The following is a 16,886-nucleotide window of genomic DNA, read 5'->3' as shown; positions in this document are numbered from 1 at the left end:
CTCCATTATGCAATCAAATGAACAGAGGGGTATAAACAACTAGTAAAGGAAAATATAGAATGGAATAGAATAGGCTAGGCTAGGCTAGGCTAGGCTAGGCTAGGCTAGGCTAGGCTAGGCTAGGCTAGAATAGAATAGAATAGAATAGAATAGAATAGAATAGAATAGAAGAGAATAGAGTCCTGTGTCCAGTTCTGGGCCCCTCGGTTTAAGAAGGACATCGAGACTCTTGAACGTGTCCAGAGAAGGGCAACAAGGCTGGGGAGAGGCCTTGAGCACAAGCCCTATGAGGAGAGGCTGAGGGAGCTGGGGTTGTTTAGCCTGGAGAAGAGGAGGCTCAGGGGTGACCTCATTGCCCTCTACAACTACCTGAAAGGTGGGTGTAGCCAGGAAGGGGTTGGTTGGTTGGGCACAATGACTTCCCTGCTCCTGCTGGCCACACTATTCCTAATGCAGGCCAGGATGCCATTGGCCTTCTTGGCCACCTGGGCACACTGCTGGCTCATGTTTAGGCAGCTTTCAATCAACACCCCCAGGTCCCTCTCTGTTTGGCCGCTCTCCAGCCACTCTGACCCCAGCCTGTAGCTCTGCATGGGGTTACCACCACTGATGTGAATCATACTGATTCTTACAGAAAGAAAGAATATTTTGGGCATCACCTGGAGGTTCTTTTTCAGTGGGATATAATGAGATGTGAGTTATTTATTTATTTATTTAGTGTGTCTGTTGTTTTTTTCAAGTGTGCAGTTCGTGCAGCCACTGAAGGCAGAATCCTTGTGCTGGAAGGTTTGGAGAAGGCCGAGCGGAACGTCCTGCCCGTGTTAAACAACTTGCTGGAGAACAGGGAAATGCAGCTTGAGGATGGTCGCTTTCTCATGTCTGCAGAGCGCTATGACAAACTTCTGCAGGTGTGGAAATGCTCTTTGGGTATTTTATTTGTTGTTTGTTTTTTTTTTCCCCCCTCCTTATTTGGTTTTGCTGGAATAATCTCACCAAAGTTTCATAGAATTAACAAGGTTGAAAAAGACCTCAGAGATCATCAAGTCCAACCAACACCTCATGACTAACTAAACCATGGCTTCAAGTGCCACACCCAGTCCCTTTTTGAACACCTCCAGGGGTGGTGACTCCACCACCTCCCTGGGCAGCACATTCCAATGGCTAATAACCAGCATAAAAAAGCAAGTAGAATCACAGAATCACCAAGGTTGGAAGAGACCTCAAAGATCATCAAGACCAGGCCATCACCACAGACCTTATGACTAAACCATGGCACCTGGTGCCACGTCCAATCCCCTCTTGAACACCTCCAGGGATGGTGACTCCACCACCTCCCTGGGCAACACATTGCAATGGCTAACAACTCTCTCTGTGAAGAACTTTCTCCTCACCTCCAGCCTAAACTTCCCCTGGTGCAGCTTGAGACTGTGTCCTCTTGTTCTGGTGCTGGTTTCCTGACAGAAGAGACCAAGCCCCGCCTGTCTACAACCTCCCTTCAGGTAGTTGTAGAGAGCAAGAAGGTCTCCTCTGAGCCTCCTCTTCTCCAGGCTAAGCAACCCCAGCTCCCTCAGTCTCTCCTCATAGTTCTGTATTATTGTTCATAATAAAGCATAATTTGTAAATGAAGCTTTTTAAAATGCAGGTTGTAGTCTCCTTTACAGTTGCAAGAGTGGAAAAAAACCACAGAATAAAACCTGCCTTGCTCATGGTAACCCTGTCTAATGTGGTCTATTTTCTGATCATTGTGAAAATCATATTGCAATTATACCTTTTTGAGCTTTGATGGTCTGTGGAGTTTCCAGTCAAATTGCTCCAGGCCTGAAAGCTGTCTAATCAGGTATTCCATCTGCAGTAATTTTGGAAAGAATTAGCTTTTGCCATCCACAAATTTGACTAGTTCAATGCTGAATGAAAGATGCTCTCTACAACTACCTGAAGGGTGGTTATAGCCAGGAAGGGGTTGGTCTCTTCTCTCTAGCAACCAGCACCAGAACAAGAGGACACAGTCTCAAGCTGCACCAGGGGAGGTTTAGGCTCGAGGTGAGGAGTCACTGAGAGAGTTGTTGGCCATTGGAATGTGCTGCCCAGGGAGGTGGTGGAGTCACCATCCCTGGAGGTGTTCAAGAGGGGATTGGACGTGGCACTTGGTGCCATGGTCTAGTCATGAGGTCTGTGGTGACAGGTTGGACTCGATGATCTTTGAGGTCTCTTCCAACCCTGGTGATACTGTGATATTGAAGAAGCAGGGCTGTTAGTCAATCTGCAGCTTAGCTTTGATTGAGTTTTGAGTGATGTCATTTATTTTTTTTGCCTTGTGCTTTCTTTTAATGAATTCAGGATCACACAAAATCCGAATTGGATGCTTGGAAGATCGTTCGGGTTAGTGAAGATTTCCGCGTGATAGCGCTGGGCCTCCCCGTGCCTAAATATTCTGGCAACCCTTTGGATCCACCCCTTCGCTCTCGCTTTCAAGCTAGAGATGTTTATCATCTGCCCTTTAAGGTAAGTGTCCTAGCAGAGGAGTTTGGGATCATCTCTACTGAGTAGAGCTTATTTCATAGAATCACAGAACGTTAGGGGATGGAAGGGAACTTGAAAGATCATCTAGTCGAATCCCCTTGCCAGAGCAGGATCACCTATACCACGTCACACAGAAATGCATCCAGGCAGGTTTTGAGTATCTCCAGAAAGGGAGACTCCACAATCCCCCTGGGCAGCCTGTTCCAGTGTTTTGTCACCCTCACAGTGAAAAAAGTTTTTTCTCATATTTCCATGGAACTTCCTCTGCCTGGACTTCCACCCATTGCCCCTTGTCCTGTATTTGGGCATCACTGAGAACAGCCTGACTTGGCACTCACCCTTTACATATTTATAAACATTAGTGAGGTGACTTCTTAGCTTCGTCCTCAGGCTGGGGTTGGAGTGGCTGGAGAGCAGCCAAACAGAAAGGGACCTAGGGTTACTGGTTAATAGTACGCTGAACGTGAGCCATCAGTGTGCACAGTTGGCCAAGAAAGCCAATGACATCCTGGCCTGCATCAGCAATAGTGTGGCCAGCAGGAGCAGGGAAGTCATTGTGCCCCTATAGTCAGCACTGGTTAGGCCACACCTTCAGTCCTGTGTCCAGTTCTGGGCCGCTCAATTTAAGGAGGACACATAGACACTTGAATGTGTCCAGAAAAGGGCAACGAGGCTGGGGAGAGGCATTGAGCATAAGCCCTCTGAGGAGGGGCTGAGGGTGCTGGGGTTCTTTAGTCTGGAGAAGAGGAGGCTCAGGGGAGACCTTCTTGCTGTCTGGAGGTGAGGAGAAAGTTCTTCACAGAGAGAGCTGTTAGCTTTGGAATGTGCTGCCCAAGGAGGTGGTGGTCCCTGAAGGTGTTCAAGACGGGGTTGGACATGGCACTTGGTGCCATGGTTTAGTAGTCCTGAGGTGCTGGGTAACAGGCTGGACTTGATGATCTTTGAGGTGTTTTCCAACCTTATTGTTTCTATGATTCTGAAAAATAGCCTTGAGTAGTAAATTTACTTTAAAGGTTATTTTTCCTGGTGGTGCCTAATAAATTCATGAAAAGGATGCTTAGGAGTTGTAAAGGAATGCTGCAGAAAAACAACCTGTACAACAACATAACCCTGTGAGAAAGATGAGGTCTGGGGTGACAGGTTGGACTTGATGATCTTTGAGGTCTTTTCAAACCTTGTTGATTCTATGATTCTTCTAAAAACAGGTAAAATCAGTTGTCAAGGAGTGAGTCTAAATTAGAGGGAGGATTAGGAAATGCCTTCTGCATCCTGAACTGTGACCCACAGTATGATCCCAACATTAATTTGCAATTTTTCTGTTCTATTTTCAGGACCATCTTCAGCTCTTGTACTCAGTTGGATCAAACATTTCCACAGAGAGGTAGCTTTTCATAATTAAAGATCAAAATGGCATGAATGAAGAAAAGTGCTGTCCTTTCAGGATTCCTTGCTATTTTTGGGGCTTCTATCTCTGCACAGAGACAAGAAATGAAGAGATGGGCCTTTTCTAATCTGTGTGGGTGTCTGCTCACACAGCTCTTTGTGTGCAGCCTTCATGTCGTGAAACCTGAACGCTTTAGGCTTCAATCACACCGTGCTTGCTTGTGCTCAGAAATAGTGTCAGCATGATGTAACTTGTTAGGCTTCAGTGTTTTAAATACATTTGGCATCTGTAAAACTCTGTATTGCTTTCTCTTCTGCAGAATTTCGCAGCTCCTGTCTTTTGCCACGACTCTCTGCTCGCAAGAATCCTCCACTTTGGGACTTCCAGATTTTCCTTTAGACAACTTATCAGCTGCTGTTCAGATTTTGGTATGTGCATGCACACGTGCTGAGATACTTCTGTGCCTGAAAGTCTCAAAATTAGATTTGGTTTATTGCTGTTTCTAGAAGAAAATTAACATGGACATCTGTGAGGAGAGCACAAGCCCTCTGAGGAGAGGCTGAGGGAGCTGGGGTTGTTTAGCCTTGCAGAAGAGGAGGCTCTGGGGAGACCTTCTTGCTCTCTACAACTACCTGAAGGGAGGTTGTAGCCAGGTGGGGGTTGGTCTCTTCTCCCAGGCAACCAGCAGCAGAACAAGAGGACACAGTCTCAAGCTGCACCAGGGGAGGTTTGGGCTGGATGTTAGGAAGAAACTCTTCACTGGATGAGTGATTGCCCATTGAAATGGGCTGCCCAGGGAGGTGGTGGAGTCACCATCCCTGAAGGTGTTTAAGAGGAGACTGGATGAGGCACTTTGTGCCATGGTTTAGTTGATTAGATGGTGTTGGGTGATAGGTTGGGCCCAATGATCTTGAAGGTTTTTTCCAACCTGGTTAATTCTGTATTCTGTAAACCTGATTGATTGTATTACAGGGAAAGGACTCAAAGCAACTATTGAAATGAGGGTGTAGAGGCAGTTAAGTTGTATGAGATGAAGCCTACAATAGGTCTTTGGATTGGCTGGTAAGGTTTAGAATAAACATAGCAAAAGGTTACCTGAAGATGCAGGTTGAGGAAGCTTTAAGATGGAATACTTCCTGACAGATGCAGTCCATAGGGAAATAAAAACCACTGTGCACTTGCTGAGTTCACCATGCTAGATCAGGCAGGTCAGGACTAAAAGCTGTGGCAGTCTTTCTGCTTTGCTTTTGCCTCTTAGACTTTATAATTACATGGTAAAAAGTCCCAGTAAAGCTAGGAGGTACCTCCTGAAGGAAGTCAGGTACATGACATCTTTGTAAAGAGAGAGGGGGATTGGAAGGAACCTTTTTACATGCATGAAGATGTAGGCAACCCAGGAGTGTAAGACACCAGGACAGCTTCTCAGACTCTCCAAGTTGCAGATGTCTGTAGAAAGGATGCAGGATAATTCTCTGCTGTGCCTCATGTGCAAGAAGGGGTGGAAGGGTGGCACCAGGCTGGGGGCAGGAGTTGATCTGCTGGAGGGTAGAGAGGCTCTGCAGAGGGACCTCGACAGACTGGACAGATGGGCAGAGTCCAAGGGCATGAGATTGAACACATCCAGGTGCCGGGTTCTGCACATTGGCCACAGCAACCCCATGCAGAGCTACAGGCTGGGGTCAGGGTGGCTGGAGAGCAGCCAGGCAGAGAGGGACTTGGGGGTGCTGGTTGATGGTAGGCTGAACATGAGCCTGAAGTGTGCCCAGGCAGCCAAGAGGGCCAATGGCATCCTGGCCTGCATGAAGAACAGTGTGGCCAGCAGGAGCAGGGAGGTCATTGTGCCCCTGTACACTGCACTGGTTAGGCCACACCTTGAGTCCTGTGTCCAGTTCTGGGCCCCTCAGTTTAGGAAGGATGTTGAGTTGCTGGAGTGTGCCCAGAGAAGGGCAACAAAGTTGGTGAGGGGCTTGGAGCACAAGCCCTATGAGGAGAGGCTGAGGGAGCTGGGGTTGCTTAACCTGGAGAGGAGGAGACTCAGGGGTGACCTTCTTGCTCTCTACAACTACCTGAAGGAAGGTTGTAGCCAGGTGGGGGTTGGTCTCTTCTCCCAGGCAACCAGCACCAGAACAAGAGGACACAGTCTCAAGCTGTGCCAGGGGAAGTTTAGGCTCGAGGTGAGGAGAAAGTTCTTCACTGAGAGAGTCATTTGCCATTGGAATGTGCTGCCCAGGGAGATGGTGGAGTCACCATCCCTGGAGGGGTTCAAGAGGGAATTGGACGTGGCACTTGGTGCCATGGTCTAGTCATGAGGTCTGTGGTGACAGGTTGGACTTGATGATCCTGGAGGTCTCTTTGAACCTCAGTGATACTGTGATACTGTAACATTTAATGTTTGCTTTGTTTCATTGTTGTTTTTGCTGGTGATGGCTGGTTTAAAACCAAACAAAACCAACAAACTAAGAGTAGTTTGGATCAGAATAAGTAACAAGACAACCAGGCAGTGTAAGACAATCAGTTCTATACAGAGAGAGTGATTGCCCATTGGAATGGGCTGCCCGGGGAGGTGGTGGAGTCACCATCATTGGAGGTGCTCAGGAGGAGACTTGATGGGGTGCTTGGTGCCATGGCTTAGTTGTTTAGGTGGGGTTGGATTGGTTGATAGGTTGGACACGATGATGTTGAAGGTCTCTTCCAACCTGGTTTATTCTATGTATTCTATAGGCTTTTGAGATTTTGTTAGAACACAGAATAAAAAAACCAAAACCCAAACTTAAAAGCCACTTGCCCTGTCTAGACAACACAGATCTCCAGAACAGGCAGTATTTCAGCCCTGTCTGCACTGAGCTACCTTTGTCAGGTGTTTGTTTCACACATTGGTTTTTTGTTCCCTTTTGTTCCCCTTTGGTTTAAGAAACCCTTCTCTTTTTCAGTGATTTAAGCAAATAAAATATTTCTTCTTTAAAAAATTCTTTATAGAATTTTACAGTTCCTCAAAGGAATAGAATAGAATGGAATAGAATAGACCAGGTTGGAAGAGACCTTCAAGATCATCCTGTCCAACACGATGATCTTGAAGGTCTCTTCCAACCTGGTTTGTTCTGTTGGATGATAGGTTGGACATGATGATCTCGAAGGTCTCTTCCAACCTGGTTAATTCTATTCTATTCTATTCTATTCTATTCTATTCTATTCTATTCTATTCTATTCTATTCTATTCTATTCTATTCTATTCTATTCTATTCTATGACTTTACCTATGGTACTGCTTGGTGGCAGATTACTTCATATTTTATTTGATTATACACATTAAAACATGCCAATTAGTTGTGTTACTGTAGTGCTCAGTTCCCTCAGCACTGCTGGATACTTGCAGATCCTTGCTGGTGCTACATCAGATGTTGAGAAGTGATTAAGATGCAAGTTCAGAGAAATGAAGCAGTGTTTGGGCAAGAAGTCCATGTTGGGTTTGAAAAGAAATTGCAACTTTTTATCCTTTGAGTCCTGTATGGAAACATTATTTTTAAATTGATGCCAGATGGCTTTCTGAGTAATGAAAATGAGTCCTCAGCTATTATCTAAACTATGGAATGAAGGAAGCATTTTGGTCTGTGTCAGAGAAGGTGAAGTGCTCTCATTGTATGGCAGTATCGTTTTTAGGTAGGTATGAACTGTTTATTCTAGAATTAGTTTCAATCACTTGGTTTCTTTAAGCTGATTGTTCTCAGTGATTCCAGCTGCAGCATTTTTCCTTCATATGCTGGGTCACTGCCATCCCCTACTTGAAATTCAGTTACCTTAGCTGTTTAAAAGTGTGGAGGAGATGCACTGCCTTGACTAGCTCATTCTATCCTGGATTCACTCAGTCTCAGAATGTATTTCTTAGGCTGAAAACTCCTGCCTGCTGAAAGGGAGAACTTCTTACAGAGTGCTGTTCTAAAGAGGCTGGTTTCATACACACCATTGTAATTAGTATTAATTTGAGATAATGTGGACAAAAAAAAAGGTTGTGTGTTATAAATTCCTGGCCACACAGGAACAGTGTGGCCAGCAGGAGCAGGGAAGTCATTCTGCCCCTGGACTCAGCACTGGTTAGGCCACACCTTGAGTCCTGTGTCCAGTCCTGGGCCCCTCAGTTTAGGAAAGATGTTGAGTTGCTGGAAGGTGTCCAGAGAAGGGCAACAAAGCTGGGGAGGGGTTTGGAGCACAGCCCTGTGAGGAGAGGCTGAGGGAGCTGGGGTTGCTTAGCCTGGAGAAGAGGAGGCTCAGGGGAGACCTTCTTGCTGTCTGGAGGTGAGGAGAAAGTTCTTCACAGAGAGAGTTGTTAGCTTTGGAATGTGCTGCCCAAGGGGGGACCTTCTTGCTGTCTACAGCTCCCTGAAGGGAGGTTGTAGCCAGGTGGGGGTTGGTCTCTTCTCCCAGGCAACCAACACCAGAACAAGAGGACACAGTCTCAAGCTGCACCAGGGAAGGTTTAGGCTGGATGTTAGGAAGAAGTTCTTCCCAGAAAGAGTGATTGGCCATTAGAATGTGCTGCCCAGGGAGGTGGTGGAGTCACCATCACTGTAGGTGTTCAGGAGGAGACTTGATATGGTGCTTGGTGCCATGGTTTAGTTGATTAGGTGGTGTTGGGTGATAGGTTGGATGCGATGATCTCAAAGATTTCTTCCAACCTGGTTTATTCTATTTTATTCTATTCTAAGCCTACTTCGCAGTAAATAATATAATTCAAATAAAATCAACTGATTTTCAGTTATCCACTTGGATTTACGTAGGCACCCAACTGAAAGAAGAGTTACTTAGAAACGAAATCAGGAGATGCATATTTTATGAAATGTATAATTCAGTTCATACTTATAATCAGTAATACTGTTTATAATGTTCCATGGTGGGGGAGAGGGATGGAAATCAGTAAAAAAATCCCCCAACATTTCAAGCACTGCAGTAAATGTGCTGCTTAAGAGATCAGGGAGCCCTTTACTGTATTTGTAATGTCCTGTCTATAGAATAGAATTAACCAGGTTGGAAAGGACCTTTGGGAGGTGGCGGAGTCACTATCACTGGAGGTGTTTAAGAGGGGACTGGGTGGGCCACTTGGTACCATGGTTTAGTTGATAAGATGGTGTTGGGTGATAGGTTGGACTTGATGATCTCTCAGGTGTTTTCCAACCTGGTTAATTGTATTCTATTATATTCTTACTCGTATTCTATTCTATTCTAATTCTATTATATTCTATTTTCTATTCTATTCTAATTCTATTCTAATTATATTCTATTCTTATTCTATTCTATTCTTATTCTATTCTCTCCAATGGAACAGAATCTGATTTGTATGGAGCACAAGCCCTATGAGGAGAGACTGAGGGAGCTGGGGTTGCTTAGCCTGGAGAAGAGGAGACTCAGGGGTGACCTTATTGCTCTCTACAACTACCTGAAGGGAGGTTGTAGACAGGCAGAGGTTGGTGTCTTCTCCCAGGCAACCAGCACCAGAACAAGAGGACACAGTCTCAGGCTGTGCCAGGGGAGGTTTAGGCTAGAGGTTAGGAGGAAGTTACACACAGAGAGAGTGATTGCCCATTGGAATGGGCTGCCTGAGGAGGTTGTGGAGTCACCATCATTGGAGGTGTTCAGGAGGAGACTTGATAGGGTGCTTGGTTGCATGGTTTAGTTGATTAGGTGGTGTCGGATGATAGGTTGGACACGATGATCTTGAAGGTCTCTTCCAACCTGGTCTATTCTACTCTATTCTATTCTATTCTATTCTATTCTATTCTATTCTATAATGTAAAGTAGAATATGATTTGCATATTGCCCTCACAGACTTGTTTTCTTAATGTGTGGTTTTTGATTTGAATTAGGATTCCTTTCCCATGATGTCAGTCCAGAGTGTCATTGACCGGCTCTACCCCTATGATGTTTTCCTGGGAAAGGAAGGAAGAACAGCAGTCAAAGATGTATTAAAAGTGAGTATTGCAGACATATATTGTACTTACATGGAGCAATGGACTATGAGATGTGGTTTTTTGGACTAATGTTACTTCAGTACTTTTGTAAGAAAAAGAAATTTGAAATAAACAAAAAGGCTTCATTATTGCTGATGCTAAAACAGGAGTTAAAAGAGAACCCCACAACAAATGTCATAAGCTGGTAGATTTCTATATAGTGAAAGATGAAACCTCCTAATTCCTCAGAATCCTTAGACCTCATTTCAGGACTACAGAAAAACTCTCAGTCCTGTATTGTGTGTTTAACCAGGCTGGCCTCCTAGTTGCCTTTCCGAGTTTTGGGATGGATAGTCCTTGCATTTGAATGAGGTTGTCCTGAATGACCTGCTACCTTTCATGAACCTTCAAAGCTGTCTCTTGTGAGGTCCAGCTTCTCACTCTTCTCTGAGTAAGCCAGTCTGGCCTGAAATCCAGGGTCTGTGGCTGATGTTTTTTGCCTTCATGATGACTCCTCAGGATTTTGAGCTGCAGTATTTCATGGTTGCCAAGGCTGTTGTTGATTGCCACATCCACAATCAATTGTGCCTTGTTTGTGCATAGCAGGAGCTGTCTGTGCATCACCCCTGCCTAGTGAGCATAGGGCCTGTATTGAGATGTTCCCCTGGGCAGCCTCAGTTATCTAGATTGTGTCACACTGTCATGCTCTTCCACTGCTTGTCAGGGTGATTCAAGTTCACAGTATCACAGATGCAAGGGCTTGGAAGGGACCTCAAAACTAGGACTAGTCATGAGGTCTGTGGAGACAGGTTGGTCTCGATGATCCTCGAGGTCTCTTCCAACCTTAGTTATACTGTGATACTGTGAAAAGATCATCTAGTCCAACTTCTTTGCCAGAGCAGGATCACCTATACTTGATCACACAGGAACACATCCAGGTGAGTCTTGAGTATCTCCAGAGAAGGAGACTCCACAACCCCCCAGGGCAGCCTGTTCCAGTGTTCTGTCATTTTTCCTGATGTTTCCATGGAACTTCCTATGCCTGGACTTCCACCCACTGCCCCTTGTCCTGTCATTGGGCATCACCAAGAATAGCCTGATTCCATTTTCTTGGCACTCATCCTTTACATATTTATAAACATGAATGAGGTCACTCCTTAGTCTCCTCTTCTCCAAGCTAAAGAGCCCCAGCTCCCTCAGTCTCTCCTCGTAAGGAAGATGTTCAACCCCCTTAATCATTTTTGTGGTTCTGTGCTGAACTCTTTCAAGCAGTTCCCTGTCCTTCCTGAACTGAGGAGCCCAGAACTGGACACAAAATTCCAGATGCAGTCTCACCAGGGCAGAGTAGAGGAGGAGGAGAACCTCTCTGGACCTACTAACCACACCCCTTCTAATACACCCCAGAATGCCATTGGCCTTCTTGGACATGAGCACATTGCTGGCTTCATGGTCAACCTTCTCTCCACTAGGGCCCCCAGGTCCTTTTCCCCTTCACTGCTCTCCAGTGTTATTTCTCTCTGGAAATACAGACTTCTGCCTTTCAGCAGAGCAGTAGCAGCCACTTCTGGTCTTGCTGTGCTTGTAGTTGAAATCCTTTGTATCCTTTTTGTTTCTCCTCTTGGCTGGGGATGGTGAACATCTCTTAGGTTTAGTGCCATCAGCTTCCGCTAGTCTCCATGGCTTTAATTTTATCTGTGGTGCATGCTTTTGCTTCCTGTGTAAGAGAGGTTGATTTGACTATTAAATAAATCTCCTTTCTCAGTGATGGTCTGCTTCTAAAAATCTTCCTGTCATTTGCATTTTCCTGTGTTAATTTTCCTTTCCTTTTATTTTGATCCTCTTCCTCATCCCCACTTATACAAATGTGTTGTATTATGTTAACAAGCACATCTAATCTTGTTTGGAATTTTACTCTCTTTGCACACAGCGAATCTTGTTAGGCAATGAACCTTAAGAAGTAAAGAAAATAACTGGCTGTACTGAGGAACTTCTGTTTATAATTCTATTACAGTAATGGCAGCATCAGAACTGTATTAAATATGGATAAGAAATTATTTTTTTCCATTCTGCAAAAAATGTGAGGGAGAGGAGTCTAGCAGAAGCAAGGTGATTTCTTGCTCTACCTTCCTCAGAGTTCCAGAGAGTGTCCAGCTAATATTTGCCACCAAGTACTTCTCTGTGTAACAGAATATAGTGGACTTGGTGAGCTTTGAGGTCTTTTCAAACCTTATTGCTTCTGTGATTCTATACTGAACTGGGAGGTATTGACAGTTGAAAAATAAATGCTGGAAGTGTACTGGAATTGACTGGTTAATTCATGTGAGTCAGAATGGAATGGAATGGAATAGAATAGAATAGAATAGAATAGAATAGAATTAAGCAGGTTGGAAAAGACCTTCGAGATCACCAAGTCCAACCTATCATCCAACACTATCTAATCAACTAAACCATGGTACCAAGCACCCCATCCAGTCTCTTCCTAAGCACTTCCAGTGATGGTGACTCTACCACCTCCCTGGGCAGCACATTCTAATGGCCAATCAGTCTTTCTGTGAAGAACTTCTTCCTAACATCCAGCCTAAACCTCCCCTGGCACAGCTTGAGACTGTGTCCTCTGGTTCTGTTGGTGGTTGCCTGGGAGAAGAGACCAACCTCCACCTGGCTACAACCTCCCTTCAGGTAGTTGTAGAGAGCAATAAGGTCTCCCCTGACCCTGCTCTTCTCCAGGCTAAGCAACCCTAGCTCCTTCAGCCTCTCCTTGTAGTGCTTGTACTTGAGGCCTCTCCCCAGCTTCGTTGCCCTAAAGAGAATTTAAAGAGAATAATCCCAAATTTCATACTTGGAGACAGATATGGGGAAGCAGTAGCTGATAAGGTACCTTAATGTCTGGATGTCTTCCCTTCCAGTCATCAGTCAGAGCTGGGAAATGAGGTAGCTGCTGGTTAGGCTGAACTTCTAGTTTTAGCAGTTGTTAGACCCTGTGCATACTTCTTGAAGAAATCATGTTCTCTAGGCACTGTCTTCCCAAACATCTTCAACAGAGGTAAATCTTTGCCATATGCATCTCCAGTGGAATGGAATGGAATGGAATGGAATGGAATGGAATGGAATGGAATGGAATGGAATAGAATAGAATGGAGTAGAATAGAATGGAGTAGAATAGAATGGAGTAGAATAGAATAGAATAGAATAGAATGAACCATGTTGGAAAAGACCTTTGAGATCATCGAGTCCAACCTATTGTCCACCACTATCTAATCCACTAAACCATCTCACTGAGACTCCACCAAGACCTAGGTATTCTTTGTCATTCTTATTCTCAATAATGAATTGACATGAAATACTGATTTCTACCTCTCCTGTGAATGGGAGTAGTTCATTACAGTGCTAATCTTGGTGTAAAGATGCTTTGAAATGCAGATCTGTTGCTGAGTGGATCTAGCAGGAGTTACAACTTGTCTTAGGCTTCATTCTACAACCAAGTTCTTTGTCTGATACAAACATGGCTTTTCATGTTAGAGCATGTATGGATTGCACACTAACCCAGCATCAGCAGTGATCATGAGAGTTACTTACCATACAGTGCATTTGTGCAGGGACTACAATTTGCAACATTCATTAGCTCAGCAGCTTGCAGCGGACAGGACAGTGCATAATCATCAGGCCACATTCTGCATGCCTAGAAACACATGAGAAAAGGCAAGGCACTTTTTGTCAAGTACCAAAAACTTGACAACACTGTGCCTTTTTTGTTCCCCTGCTTGAAGTTTCTGCACTTTGGCAAATTTAGGAATTTCTGTACCAGTTCTTAAAGATCTTGTGAAGGAAAATATGACTCAAGTTTGAGTTCTGGCCTTTCAGATTATTCTGTACTTGCATGAAATTTTGATGTGACAGATTATTTTGATGTCAGATGCATACGTGAAACATGGTGGCAAAAATAAAGTGAAAATCTGTTCAAGCTGTAAGATGTGGACATGGAGAGTTCATAGAATAGAATAGAATAGAATAGAATAAACCAGGCTGGAAGAGACCTTCAAGATCATTGTGTCCAACCCATCATCCAACACCACCCAGCCAACTAAACCATGCAACCAAGCACCCTATCAAGTCTCCTCCTGAAGACCTCCAGTGATGGTGACTCCACCACCTCCTCAGGCAGCCCATTCCAATGGACAATCACTCTCTCTGTGTAAAACTTCCTCCTAACCTCCAGCCTAAACCTCCCCTGGCACAGCCTGAGACTGTGTCCTCTTGTTCTGGTACTGGCTGCCTGGTAGAAGGGACCAACATCTGCCTGTCTACAACCTTCCTTCAGGTAGTTGTAGAGAGCAAGAAGGTCTCCCCTGAGCCTCCTCTTCTCCAGGCTAAGCAACCCCAGCTCCCTCAGCCTCTCCTCATAGATCTTGTGTTCCAAACCCCTCCCCAGCTTTGTTGCCCTTATCAGGACAACTTCCAGCAACTCAACATCTTTGCTAAACTGAGGGGCCCAGAAGCATCAGTTGTCTATGGATGTGTTTTTGATTAGCTTATGTCTCTTGTGGGTTCAGCATAGTGGTTACCTGCAAATGCATCTCACTGAAGCTGTTGCTTTGACCTGCTGGATCACCTGTGTATTCTTTGCAGTTTCCATATTGAGGCGTTACCGATCATTAGACCCTACCAAGTGGTCAGAATTCCTCTTCTTCCTCTTCCCTAAATTTTGCAGTTTGTCTTTTCTCATGTGTTTCTAGGCATGCAGAATGTGGCCTGATGATCATGGACTGCCAAACCACTTCCCTTGTTTTTGGTGGCTGGTCTGTTTTCTTTCTTCTTGAGTGTGAAGCAACAAGGCTGCCCACTTCTGGCTCTCCAAATAGCTTCCAAGCCTTCTAATGCTGAATGTGCTCAATAATTGTCCTTCCAACCCACAACTATTTTTTCCTATGTGGCTATCAACTTGGACTTTGTATAGAGGAATTTGCTTCTGGCTCAGGCAGAAGTATATTTAATGGGTTCCACATACATTGAATGCCACTCTCTAGTTCCATATCTAGCTATTGTAATTGTGAATGAGCTGTGTCCAAGAGATCAGTCTTACTCTGAAAGCCACACAGAGTTTTGTTTGATTCTCCTGTCCAGGTGTCAGTGTGGTAGCTTCTTTAATGACTATGTTATCCAGTTCAGCAGCATTTCTGTGCTTACCTGTGATGGATTGTACAAATTCAGTTAGATGAATTGAGGTTGTATAAGTTTAGTAATGATCTGCACACATAGAGAGTCTCTTTGCACTTTCCTGATTACAGAAACCTCTTGGTGAGGGGTTTGGAACACAAGCCCTATGAGGAGAGGCTGAGGGAGCTGGGGTTGCTTAGCCTGGAGAAGAGGAGACTCAGGGGTGACCTTATTGCTGTCAACAACTATCTTAAGGGAGGTTGTAGCCAGGTGGGGGTTGGTCTCTTCTCCCAGGCAGCCAGCACCAGAACAAGAGGACACAGTCTCAGGCTGTGACAGGGGAGGTTTAGGCTGGATGTTAGGAAGAAGTTCTACAGAGAGAGAGAGTGATTTGCCATTGGACTGGGCAGCCCGGGGAGGTGGTGGAGTCACCATGACTGGAGGTGTTCAGGAGGAGATTGGATGGGGTGCTTGGTGCCATGGTTTAGTTGATTAGGTGGGGTTGGATTCATTGATAGGTTGGCCATGATGACCTCAAAGGTCTCTTCCAACCTGGTCTATTCTATTCTATTCTATTCTATTCTATTGTATTCTATTCTATTCTATTCTATTCTAAAAACTCAAACCAAAACCCCCAAAAGACCCACCCAAAATATGCCTTAGAAATTTTAGACTACCCATACCTTTGTGTGTAAGGGCTGCTGCTGCTGTCAAATCTTCCTTTTTTGATGCTGAGGCTGCTGGTGCAGATAAGCTTCTTGCTTGCTCACAGTGATTTTCCTTTGTTGCTATCGGATTAAGGGATTTTAGTGTACAAGCAGTTTGCAGTTTTGTGTATGAGCAGCTTTGGACCTATCAAAAATGCAATTAACTTAATAAGAATATTACCACTTACTAATGAACAGAAGACTGAGAACATCTGTAGCTCATTTCACAGAATCAGCTGGAGCATTTCTTAGAATCCTACTTTGAGATGCTATTCAGTAGGCATTCCTGTCCTGTCTTCAGTGTTTAACGGTATCTGAAGCAGACTCTGCTGTTACCATAAGAATATCATTTGCTGCAGCCCTTTACTAGAGCACATTTATCTTAAATTCATGTTTATACATGAACTCTGTGTAAGTTCTTGTTCCAGAATGGAAATTTACAAGGTGATGAAGAGCCAAAGCATGTGTATGAAAGTGCAGCTCAGTTTTCCTTCTGAACTTTAACAGGCAGTGCTGTGAACCGTAGTAGTAGTGCAACTGCATGCTTCTCAAGACTCAGACTTCTCTTAAAAAACATAAAAATCTCTTATTCTAACTGTTCTGAGGAGGTAGGTAACACTCCTCTTTCTCATTTGATCAACTTTCAGTCTGAATAAAAGGGCTCCATGAGTTCAGCAATTTCAGGTAGTAGCTTTTTTGTGCATAAACCCCCCATAGGAATTCTGCTTCTCCAACAAGGTCGACTCCTTACAGGATTTTGAAAATGGTTTTCATCTTTTATATATACAGTATAAAACAGAGAGTAGAATGCTCAAAAGAGGATTGGGAAGACAAATATATATTTTCCTTTTTTAAAAGAATAGAATAGAATAGAATTAACCAGGTTGGAAAAGACCTTCGAGATTGAGTCCAACCTAGCACTCAACACCATCTAATCAACTAAACTATGGCACTAAGTGCCCCATCCAGTCTCTTCTTAAACACCCCCAGTGATGGTGACTCCACCACCTCCCTGGGCAGTACATTCCAATGGGCAATCATGCTTTCTATGAAGAACTTCTTCCTAACATCCAGCCTAAACCTCCCCTGGCACAGCTTGAGACTGTGTCCTCTTGTTCTGGTGCTGGTCGCCTGGGAGAAGAGACCAATCCCCACCTGGCTACAACCTCCCTTCAGGTAGTTG

The 16,886-nt window shown here is 44.6% G+C and overlaps 1 protein-coding gene across 1 annotated transcript in view; it reads left to right on the top strand.

Moving 5' to 3' along the window:
• VWA8 (von Willebrand factor A domain containing 8) overlaps positions 1-16,886 on the top strand; it is a 244,047-nt gene that overhangs the window by 46,448 nt on the left and 180,713 nt on the right. Inside the window, exons 5-9 of the mRNA XM_054163092.1 lie at positions 741-908; positions 2,338-2,502; positions 3,852-3,901; positions 4,224-4,332; positions 9,759-9,863. Coding sequence (XP_054019067.1) covers positions 741-908; positions 2,338-2,502; positions 3,852-3,901; positions 4,224-4,332; positions 9,759-9,863 — 597 coding nt within the window. The remainder of the gene's footprint in view (positions 1-740; positions 909-2,337; positions 2,503-3,851; positions 3,902-4,223; positions 4,333-9,758; positions 9,864-16,886) is intronic.

Source organism: Dryobates pubescens, chromosome 7 (assembly GCF_014839835.1).
Source record: "Dryobates pubescens isolate bDryPub1 chromosome 7, bDryPub1.pri, whole genome shotgun sequence".
Lineage (NCBI taxonomy): Eukaryota > Metazoa > Chordata > Aves > Piciformes > Picidae > Dryobates > Dryobates pubescens.
Note: the sequence above shows the minus strand (reverse complement) of the source record. Positions and strands in the feature narration are given on the sequence as shown.